General features: G+C 40.6%; 1 protein-coding gene across 2 annotated transcripts in view; it reads left to right on the top strand.

Moving 5' to 3' along the window:
- Positions 1–245: 245 nt before the first annotated feature.
- ARID4B (AT-rich interaction domain 4B) overlaps positions 246–11,972 on the top strand; it is an 89,181-nt gene continuing 77,454 nt past the window's right edge. For both annotated transcript variants that reach the window (XM_082277114.1, XM_082277113.1), the window contains exons 1-2: positions 246–429; positions 1,571–1,632. In XM_082277114.1, coding sequence (XP_082133240.1) covers positions 1,627–1,632 — 6 coding nt within the window. In that variant the 5' untranslated portion in view covers positions 246–429; positions 1,571–1,626. The remainder of the gene's footprint in view (positions 430–1,570; positions 1,633–11,972) is intronic.

Below are 11,972 nucleotides of genomic sequence, written 5' to 3'. Positions count from 1 at the left end.
CAAGAACAGCGTTCCCCATGAGCACCCTCGGCGCCGAGCCTCAGTTTCCATAGAAGTGGAGAAGAATGATGTCAGTATTTCCGACGCGAAGGCCAATGGGACCGCGGGATGGGCGGGCCCTGCGGACCGCGGCCCAATGGGGGAGGTGGAGAAGGGGGCGTGGTTCTGCCCGTTCGCCCGTCAGTCAGTCATCGGTGCGGGAGGGGGAGGGGGACCGAGCCGAGCAGTCACCGCCGCCGCCGCCGGGGCCGCGCAGGACGGATCGGCCCCTCCGCGCGCCGTGCGGGGCCGCCGCCAGCGGAGCCGCTGCAGGAGCGCCGAGCGGGACCAGGGGTGCCCGGAGCTGAGAGGAGCCTTCGCCCAGTTCCCTTCCGTGCCCCCCGCCTCGGGCCGGGGGAGCAGCGGGCGGGCGGTCGCCGCGGAACAAAGGTGAGGGCGCAGAGCCGGAGAAGAAGCCCCCGTGCCCCGCCAGCGGCGGGCGGGGAGGCGGCGAGGGGCCCCGTGGGGGCGCGGGGCCGGGCGTGTGGCGGCGAGGGAGGGAGGGGGGCGCTTGTTTTTCTCCTGGTAGCGAGACTGCGGCGGGACTCGCCGATCCTCCTTCTTCCCCCCCCACCCCAAACACCCAGTGGCGGGCCGGGGGGAGGGATCGGCGGCTTCTCCTCCAGCCCCTGTGCCGGGAGGGAAGGAGCCCCCTCCTCCACACTCACATAGACACACGCTCCGTGTCCCCGCCGAGCAGGTCGGGCCCCTTTCTCCCCGCCCCCCTCCCTTCCTCCCTCCCCGTCCCCGCTCCCTTCTTTTCTTCTTCTTCCTTTTCTTCCCCCCCTCCGCCGCCTCCTGCTTGCCCTCCCTTCCTCCCCCCTCCCGGACCCGCTGCGCCGAGCCGGGGAGTTGCGGCTGTTGCTGCCGAAACTCCTGCGGCGGAGTCAGCGCTTTCCTTTATTTAGGGGGGGAGACGGAGGGAGGAGGAGCCGCCGCGATCCGGAGCCGCAGCCCCTACAAAAGCGTGTGTGTGTGTGTCGGGGGTGGGGGGGACTGCTCCCGACACCCCGCTCCCCCGCCGCGCACACGGGCACTCTTTCTCGTACAATGGAGGAAGAGCCTCCCTCCCTCTTCTCTCTCTTTCCTTCTCTCCGCTCTCCCTCTCCGCGCGGTAAAGCGAGAAGGGGGCTGTTCTCTGCGCTGGGACCCCCGCGGGTGCCCTGCCGCCGCTCGGTGCCCGGGGAGGGGGCGCAGCGCCCCGGGGAGGTGGCCGGGGCGCCTCCCCCCTCCCGCGGCAGCCGGGGGTGGGTTGTTGTTGTGGCAAGTTTCTCCTCCTCTGACAGAAATGGCGTCAATGGCAGCGAGTGTAGGGGAAGCCGCGGCGTGTGGGAGCCGGGGGGAGGAAACAGCGGCCGAGGAAAGAGGGAAGGGGGCTAGCCGCGGGAAAAGGGGGGATCCGGGAAAGGAAAGGGGGAGTTTCGGGAGGAGCCCAGCGCCCCCACCCGATCCTTGGCTCCCCTCCCCCCCCCCCCCCCCCCCCGGTGCGAGCGGCTGGTGCGGTGCCTTAGCGCTTTGTTTTAAATTCCAGGTCCAGCCTCGGCCGCTCAGCCACGATCGAGGCTTTTACCGCAGCCTGAGCTCATCATGAAGGTAAAACACTCGCTCGTGTGCCTGGGAGGGGAAAGGAGGGAGGGTTGCATGGAGAAATGCTGTCCTATCTGTCAGTCCATCTGTCCCGACCCCGGTGCGAGGCTCGGTGCTGGTGCGGATCCAGACTGCGGGCTGCTTCGCTCCCACTGCCGTGTTTCTGTGCCTTGGCTCGTTTGCTGATCGTGGGGCGGGCTTTGCTCCACCGCGTTATGCTGGGGGAAGCTATAAGTTCCCCGAGCAGGGGTTGTTCTCCTTCAGAAACATTGTTTGTAGGAGAATAAGGACATGGCTGCCTGGGCTGAGCTTGCTTCATGGAGGAGCAGGGCACAGTCACCCTGCTCGAGAAAGTAACGTTGTGGGGAAAATGCTCTACAACATTGTGTACTTGAATAGAGGGCAGATTTACTTACTTTCTATTCGTTAATAGGAGTTTTGTTGAATGAATAATCTTGATGTGATCGGGGAGGGTGCATGTAAGAGATTCTCTGCAGTGAAATGATTGCTGTAAGGTGCGGAAAGATTCTCAAACAGGTTCTAATTTTCCTCTCGGTGCTGTGTAGTATTCATCTACCTCACTGTGATGCATTTTTCTTTTTCTAGACTATTTATGTTTGGTATATTATGCAAGCTTTATAGAAAAAGAGATCATATTGGTGGAATAGAATAATTTCTTCTGTGTGTGGTAAAGAACTGTGTATCTAAAAGTAGTTTTTAACAACTGGGTTTGTTAGGGTTTTTTTTTACCATTTTGCTGATATGTTTCGCTCAAACTGCCATTTATGTTACCATGACCCCCCATGTAATTCAGCTCCCGGTACTGCTGGGCGGCAGTAAATCTCATTTCAAAATGCTGTAAATCTTATAAAAAACAATTGTTACAAACCTGTGATACATCAGTTCTTTGGTATTTATTAATAAAAAAGAGCAGTTTGTATGTGGGTTCTTCCACTATCATAGTTGTGCCTACTGTCTGTGAATGACTGTTATATAAAATATGTACCCAGTAGTATATTCACTGCTGGAAATGGTAAATGAAATAGACTCTTTTAATTCCTAGATTGATCTGAATTTCTGAGCAGCAAAGTCTTTCTATGTAGCTGTTAAAGATTATTGAACATGTTTTTTTTTACTTTGGTGACTCTATGGCAGTATTTTTTAAAAATCACGTTTTAATTGCCCTCCCTATGATTTTTCTTTAACAAGTGCTAAGATCTAAAATACTGCACATGTCTGTCTTATTAAAAGTAAACGATTTATGAATTTACAACAACAGGCTGTTGAAGTATGATAGGGAGCTTTCCAAATGTGGCTCATTGCCTGGTGGGGATACAGGAGATGGAAGCAAGGTAAATAGGAGGCGGTATAGGAAGCTTTTTTCCCCAGAAGGAAAAAGCACTTATTTAAATGACAGTTAAATTTACATATGTTTCTAATAGTCTTTTTCCATGTAAACAAATCTTACAGTTACCATAGAGATTAGGTTCAGATACTGTGGTTTTAGAGCCATATTAATATGTAGATAGACAGTTGGGAGCATGAGGAGGTCAGATCACAAGTAGAACACAAAGTGTTCTGTGAAATAGTGATATAGATCCACTTCAGGCGGAATTGAATGTATAACAGATGATTAAATTTAGAGTAACAAACAGAAAACCCTGTTAATAGAGCCGTATTTTTTTTTAAACCCTCACAGCTTACTTATTCTTTGATAAAGTTTGTGATACTATTGCATGCTTATTTTTAAAGTCGGGATAAAGTCTGTCAGAGTGTTCAGGTGTTAAGTTCAAGTCTGTAATTTTTGCAGTTTCTGTGTGTGTGTAGTGTTAAACTTACATATGCTTGAGATAACTCCCAGTACTTTATTTACTGTGCCCTGTAGAGTTAAGGGAGGTTAATCTGTAAGTTATTACTTCGAAGCTTTAGTTTTTACAGGGGAACTTTTAACAGAATTGTGGTTCTAAAGAAATTTCTAAGATTCAACAACCTAACGAAGATTATAGGAGTAATACAGTGCATCAGTCCTTCTGGCTGGCTTAAATTTGTAATTTATTAGTTAAACTTACAGGGATACAAGCTTGTCCAGTAAGAAGCAGTAAGGGAGAATGCTTAAGAGAATTATTAGCTTTCTGTTTGTATCTCTTCAAGGTAACATTGACTACACTAGATCAAGATACTGTTTAAATATGACTGTATATTTTTGTGCATTTATTTTGTAAGTTATCCAAAGAGTGTGCCTCAAGGACACTTCAGCATATAGAGGATTTAATGCTTTAAGACCTAGTCTTGCTTTGAGTCTGCTGACTGCAGACTTCCTTCTGACTGCATGATTGAGGCCTGTGTTTTGATTTATGCTTTGGTCATTCTTTCAAGTGCAGAGGGTTGTGGATTCTGGTGCACAGAGCCTTAGAACTGGATTCCATGTCAGTGTCTTTGTCTCTTTCTATGAACTTGAACAACTCATTTATCTTAACTGACTCCCTCATCTGTGTAGTATGGATAAAATGTTGATCTTTGTAAAATGCAGTGAGGTATATTTAGCAACAGCACCAACGATTGTATTGATACAAAACTGTAAGTCACTCATACTCTTTCATTTTGCAGCCCTTTGACACAAGAGAGGTATGCCGCCTGCTAGGAGATTACCAAAGCTGTTGGTATAATTGTTCTCCTTGTAATAACCCAGCTTAATCCAAGGAAATAAAGTCCCTTGTATAAACCAGTAACTTTAGCCTATTAAGTACTCCTCCTATGGACTGCAAAGACCACTTAAAAACAGACTTGAAATATGTCTTACAAGAAGTGTTCAAGTCTTAACATAATTATACTTGTTATTGTGATGTTCTACTAAATCAGGTTTTTTCCTGTGTTGATTGACCTCTGATAGTTCATACAGTTGTGTAGATAATGGCTAGGATTGCTTGCATGTTGTGAAGTTTTTTTGTTTAGTTTAGCCTTTTGACCCTTTGTATAACGTCTTTTTGCATTAAGTATGCATCAGAAGAATGTAGAATCTGTTTGATGATTTAAAAACTAATTGCATGCCATCAAATCCTTACTAAGTAAGTAGCAATATATATGAAAGTATTCTTATAGCGTGCTTTTTTTTTTTAAGCTCCAAAATCAGGAAATAAACTCCATGAAAGCAAAGTGTCTGCTTTTAAAGAGAGAAATAAACACAAGCTTGGTTTCACCGATGATTGGTACTAAGAACTGCTGCAAATGCTTGTGAGATTTTTAATATGTATCATGGCATTTGCTTGATATATAAATATGTGAATGAAGGTAATATACCCACTGTAGTTAAAAAGTTCACTGCTAAGTGGAGATCAAAATAGTAGATGTCCCAGAAGCTAGAGAAATGCTCTATGAATTAAGAGATCTGAAATGCTTGTTCAAAAGTTTTGATACTATTTGCATGTTAATGTTTTTCATTCTGTAAAGTACAAAATATTTAATGGTTGTTGATACTTCCGTTTGGTAATCCTAGATGTTCCTGAGTGCTTACTCAGAGTTGCCACACTAACAAGTTAAGAAAGCCATGCATACAGTTTATGGTAGATTTTTTTGGTTTGGTTTGGTTTTAATTCATCCTGAATTCACATTTTTGTTTCAGTAGTCTGTCCTAGTGACCTCTCCAACTACCCACAGAGATCACTGGTGCACACTGATGCTGTAGCTGCTTTCCCTTAATGTGTGCCAGACCATTGCTCATATTCTTAGCCAGTATGGCAGAGGACAAAAGGAAAATATCTAGTAAACTTCTCAGTCACTAATTTCCAACTTTGAGCACAAGTCAGTTGAAAGTCTCATTGGTCTTATGCAGGCTGGAAACCAGTCATGGAATGTAGTGACCTTTCACTTTCTGGTTAACTATTTGAATTACAGCAGAGATGGAGATTTCTAAAGGAAAGGTACCATTAGAATAGTTTTTGTGAAGGAGGCGGGAGAACAGGTAAGTCTGAAGAGGTGGTTTTCCCCTATAACCTGTTTTTGCATTGTGAAAAAAGATTTTCTTAAATTCTTTCCTGATGTTCCAGTTTGAACAAGTGATCAGAGGGAATTATTGACTTCCTCATGCTTGCATAATTATGTAGAAAGGAAAGCAAACACCACTTGCACCAAGCAATTACAAGTCATGTTGGAGTAATCTATGTTATTTTGAAATTGTTTATTTGTACTTTTTACATGCTAATCTTTGTATATTTTACAGTGGCTAAACAGCATGGAAGTCTTAAACTCAAATCTGCATGGGTAGTATGTGGCTGTTGAATAGTTGTATTGATAAGGACTCAAAGTTAGTTAGACCACGTAGTGGAAAAAAAGGCTGTCTTAGACTGAAAAGACTGAAGTTGTAATAAACTATGAGCATTAGTACAGTTAAGTTGTCTGTATTATTATCTTCGAAGTTGGTGAAGGATTTTTGGATCAATGCTCTCACGGCAGCATAACTATTGTATCAGCATACTGTCTAAGAGAAATGTTAGTAGGCAGAATAATGAATGTGCATATCTTCACTGGAGCACTTTGAGATGTTTATTCAGTTCACTTTGTAATCCAAAACAAGTATTGTATACATGTAGAGCAGAAGCATGCTGTGTTACACATTGCATGTCTATTTTCAAAGAAATTCTGCATTGTAGTTGAAAAGCCCTTTGAAACAAAGTGCAATGGTTTTGAGATACTAAGCTTTACAATCACTATCACATACTTAATCGGAATGCTTTGCTGATTGTGTAAACTGAAAAAATAAGTGCTCACTTTGAAAAAGGTGGAAATGATACTGTTGTCACAAATTGGTTTCAAAGTTTTTGTTTAAATCCTACAGATATGCACATTTTCCTTAGAAACATATGCTTTTGTAATAGGCTGGGCAATAAAAGGGAGTCTGAGGTGTCCTCATGTGAAAAAGGTAACAAATTTTACAGAAAAACCTGGAGCTTAACTTTACTTGGCACCCTAATGTGATACACAGCCATCCAAATGCTCGATTATCTATCAGTTCATACTTATTTGAAAGCAGTTAAGCCACTTTCTGTTCACTACCTATTGTGAAATGCAACAGTTAGATTCTCTGCATTTCTACTTAATAGGCCCTTCAGTTGTTTTTACTGAAATGTATAAAGCTGAAAAACATGGATCTTGAACTGTTTCTGCCATAAATGTGATTCAGGTCACAGTTGAGAAATGTTGGGAAGTCAGGTATTGTGGTGCTTGCTTTTTAATTGATGTGCTTTGGTAAAAATATTACTTTTTGCCTTTTCCACTTAGCACTTAGTGTTGTCCAGTTACTGTGCTTGCTATCACTCAGTGGGTATTTGCATGGAATGGATTTTTAAAGACTTCTAGAAGACTTCAAAAGGCCTCCAGGGAACTAAGGAAAATTGTTTAGCCCCATGCATAAACTAAATGTTAGTGATTTAATATGTGTTAGAATAATTATTTTAAAAGGTTTTGATGGAAAGTCATAAATCTGGGTAGTTGGGTTTTTTGTTCTTTTTTTCTGTTAACATGGGGTGAGCAGATGAGGGGATATTTCAGGGAATTCAAGTAAGGAAAAGACAGCAACCCGCTTTGATATTCAATACTTGACAAGACATCTATTTTCCTTCTGAAGATTAGTTTTAACCAGGGGAGAAATTCAATAAAAAGAGCACTATTGGTTTTTTTGGGTTTTTTTTGTGGGTTTTTTTTTTGGTTTTTTTTTCGGGGGGGGGGGGGGGGTTTGGTTTTTTGGTTTTGTTTGTTTTTTTTTTTTTTTTTTTTTTTTGCTTGCCAGACTATAAAGCAGTCATGACCTATTTAGCAAGAAGTGTTTGTAAGCAAGCTCTGGGAAGCCAGTTGTGAGAATGTCAGAGCAGGGTGGTGGAGGGTGTTGCTGAGTTACCTGAAGAAAACTAGGACTGCGATGAGCTGGCTGCTTTATGTGTGACCACTGTGTGACGGTGACTTCCTGAGTGCGTGTATATTTATTAATTGAATGTGGAGTACTATTTTGGGGGTTCCTGAACCTGTCTTCACTATGAAGAAGATTGTGCTGAACTATGAAAAGGCATTTTCCTTACTGTGAGCAAAAGCAGTAGTCCTTTCCAGTTAACATGGAGTTACTTGCTCCCACTGCTGTTGTCTTTGAGCCTGTATTTGCTCTAGAGTGAAGATGGTGGTCAGTACACCAAAGAAAATACTTTTCAGCATCCAGAACTCCCAGATTAAGTAGTCTTTGATTGTGATTTACGAAGATCACCTTAAGGAGTAACTATTTAAAGACAGCATTCATCAGTTATCATTTTAGCTAAGTGTGAATGCAAACACCCATAGAGCTTTGTTGCGGAGCAGATCACCCAGGTTGGACTAGTGTGAATAACACTGTTCTTGGGCAGAGGAGTTTGCTGTTCTTACTGTTTAATCTGTTGGTTTGTCCCCCAACAACCTGTAGCAAAGGATTTTGTTTCATAAGTAGTTTGTCAAATTAAGCTTGTACGGTCATGGAAGAATGCAGCCTTGTCTCATTCTTCCGCTCCTGGCTGTTTATTCTTGTTGTCTTCTGTGCTAGCAGTCGATTTGTGTGGTGCCAGAGTACACGGAACTAAGCTGAAATTAAGAGCAATCAGATACATATACTCTTCACTTGCAGACTGTCCCTGTCCTGTCTGATCCCTGGCAGAGGAAGAAAGGACACAAAAGCAGAAGTGCAGCAAGACTGATTACGATTGGTTTAAACTGCATGTGAACACATTCTTCCCCATCTCTCTGCCAAATTAGCAGTTTACAGTCATTAGGCTAAACATTTTGTAAACTCTCTACAGGTGAAATTGCAGTAGAGGGGTTTTTGTGCTTGCTTGCTACCTAGAACACCAGACTTCTTTATAGGTTTGAAGTCCATGTTTTCTAGAAGATTTTGAGTGAAAAGGTGTAATTGAATTGATGCTGTGTCTTGAAGGGAATGAATAAAATTAAATTTTAAATATGATAAACGTTGTTTTAAGAAATGGAGAGGTCTTAAAGAAGAGATGGTATCAGATGAAAAACCCCATTTCTTAAGGAGGCCAATATAAGTTTTGCTTTCCCTTCTCCTTCAAGTTCTTACTCAGTATTTGGAAAGAATACCATTAATAACAATTACATCTCTACTTAAATTAGAGAAACAGTTGGTAGTATAATTTTCTGCAGAAAAATATTTCTAAATATTAGATTTCTATCCTATAACAATCTCTATATACCTAGATTATTTACATTAATAATACGTTCTGACAATAGGTATTTTTACCAATGGGGGGAAGATGTAAGCAATTGGGCTACCTTTATTCCAAATTAGAACAATAGGAAATTACAATTTTGGGAGAAATTACATCACTCTTTGATAAGGAAATTGAAGGGTATGTGTTAAGAAGACCCATATATTTATGGGTAGACAAGTGGAGACTTGGTGACAGTTGGATGTTAATGCCAGTTGGAGATCATAGAGTGAGGTGTGTGACATTTTCTGCTTATTACCACAAACTTAACACAGATATTTGGATGATATATTATCTTCCTTTCCAAGAACCAGAGTTCTCGCTGAGCTTTTATCTGTGATCCTTTCTCTTTTCCCTCTTAAGTGTCCTTCTAACTTAGTATTCCTCATCGTTTAGACAATCCTTCTAAATGGGATTTGGGAAATGGGATTTGACTTCAGCAAAATTCAGATCCAAGTGTATCTGATGCAAGGTTTCAGCTAGTAATAAATAATGTAGTAGGGAGTTATTTGCTTTTTCACATTCTCTTCTGATCTGAAAAAAAAATGTTTCAGTTTGTGGCAGGGCAGCCTGACCCACTGTGATAATTTTTTTCCTTCCTATTTTCAGCTATCCTCTCAACAGCAGATTGCAAGTGCTAAATCTCGTTTGTACATTTAAAATGGTCCACTTTGTGTTTTCTTAAAAATAAATGTGGAATACATTCTTCTAAGATTACAAAGAATACTTTAAATTAATTTAAAATGGCAGAAGAGACTTTCCAATATCCTGTATGGGTATTTAAGTGAAAGAGTGTTAACTTAATCTTTTTGTTAATGCCGTCACACTTAGGTTGGTGTAACTTCTTTTTCTGGGAAAAATAATAAGGGATTGAGAGTTTTTTTAAAATGAGTACATGTTATACCAACATTGCAGAATTCAGGAATTTGTAATGGAATATGTGTTTTTCACTTTTTAACTTACTTTACTGCTTATTGAAAGATAGATGTTGCTGTAATATTAAATGAATGTTACTTCAAATTAGATCACTAAACTTAGAAATAAAATATATATACTTCTTAATCTTTGTGCTTCCATAAATACAAATGCATTTTTGAAAACCTAGCAATAATTTTATAAATTTCCACTTCAGTTTCTTTAGAAGGTTGTCCTGCTAGATGGGCATCAAGGGAGATAGTGAAATACTTAAGCATAAGTAAGACTGCAATACTGTTTGGAAATTAGTTTGATATGTACCAATACCTTGCTGACTGGAACAGAGACAAAAATGGAGACAATAATTCAACTTTGAGTAATTTCCATTTTGTAAATGCAGATTCATTCTGAGGTGCTCTTCCAGAACTTTACAATGACAATCCACATACCTTTACACATAGAACATGATTTGGGTAACCATGTGGTGTCTTTGTCTTTTTGCAGAATTTCATGCCTATTTTCCTGCAATGTTGGACAATTTAAAATACATTAAATCTTTGATTCATTCCTTTACTCATAGATTACTAGTGCAGTTTTTACATTTCTAAAAATCAAGTAGTACAAAAGATTGCGTTACCTGGTGACGTACAGTATTGGCTACATGGGTTGAAACCTGCAAAGTCACTCTTCAAATATATTCTGATATTCTTGATCCATTTTAGAATTGGACTGCCAAGGCTCCTGCCAAGCGTGTTCCCTGGAATAATTTAATATGGAGTTCCAGAAAGTATGTATATTAGATGCCTACACTAGATGTCTACACTAATTCAGTTTTTCTTTGCTAGTAGTTCTTAGGCTGTTGAGCTAATATTCTGACATCATTTACTTTGCAAGCCAAAATGTCGGATTGATAAGGTAAAAACATTTCATTTTATTAAAAAAAAATCTTCTGTTTCATACATTGTACATAATACAAAGTATGTATTTATGTGTACACTTGCCAGTGTAGGTTGATTTAGGTTTTTAAATGCAAGTAAAGTGAATGAGCTGCTTTTGTAACATTCTATATAGGAAGACATTCTCTTTAGGTGACAGATAATAATAATAATAATAATAGTAATATATATGAGAGAGATAGGTGTATGTCCTGCTATGACAAGACTTTTTCATTGGTGTTGTGTGTGGCATTGGTAGCATCTAGATAGCAACTCAAGTGGTAGTAGGTCAACTTTAAATTAGTGGAATGTTTTTATTTGTGTCTCCAGTAGCACTGGTTTCAGTTCAGTAAAATTATACTTATTCTTTTGCATTAAAATAGAGAACAGTCTTCCTTTTTGTCACTGGAGTAACTTGCTATGCAACAGCACTTATTTGAACATTTGAAATGCTTAACGAAATCCTAATTATGGTCTGACAATAAATATTAAACGGCATTTATTATGTGGAATAAAAATGATCCATGATACTTAAGCTGGCCTCATCAGGTTTCTCTAATTATGTATATTGTATTTACTTAGTTGGAGTTTTGAGGAAACAAATCAGTTTTTAAGATCTTCACAGAAATATATATATAAAAATATAAAAATATATATATAAACAAACAAAAAAACCCCAAAAGGAAATGGTAAACTTCAGGTACTTCATTCCAGACAAATCAAGGTACAGTTCCAGAACTTTGCTATGTTTGCTCAGAATTCAACTTGGGAGAAAACCCCAAACCACTGCAATACTTGAATGCAATGTGCAGATGGGACTTGTGTTTACAAGAAAACTCCTTAGTCTTAAAGGAACTGCACCATCTTTCCGTTTTTTTCTGGCAGTTTCTCTTTTGTGTCCACTAAAACAACATTCCAGCCAAGTCGTATGTGGACACACATCAGTTGCTTAGTAAGGCCAGTGTGAATGCTTTAACTGGGTATTCCTCTTCTAGCAGGGTGATGCACAGTATTTCTGTGAAAGTAATTATTACATTGGGCTAATTAGTCATACAGTAGTACTGGAAGATTAGGTTTATCCTTTAAGCCATGTATTTCAGAATTTCTCTTCAATTATCTTCTTGGACTTCGGGAAAAAACATTGATCATAAACATACAATTAATTAGAATTTCATTGGCATATGAAGTTGATACTGTAACCTGGTGATTTGATGGAGACACTGATACTTTATTGATAGGCATTGTGAGAATCCTGCAT

Source organism: Coloeus monedula, assembly GCF_965178545.1.
Source record: "Coloeus monedula genome assembly, chromosome: 2".
Classification (NCBI taxonomy): domain Eukaryota; kingdom Metazoa; phylum Chordata; class Aves; order Passeriformes; family Corvidae; genus Coloeus; species Coloeus monedula.
The sequence above is the reverse complement of the archived record's forward strand: the minus strand, read 5'-3'. Positions and strand labels throughout refer to the sequence as shown.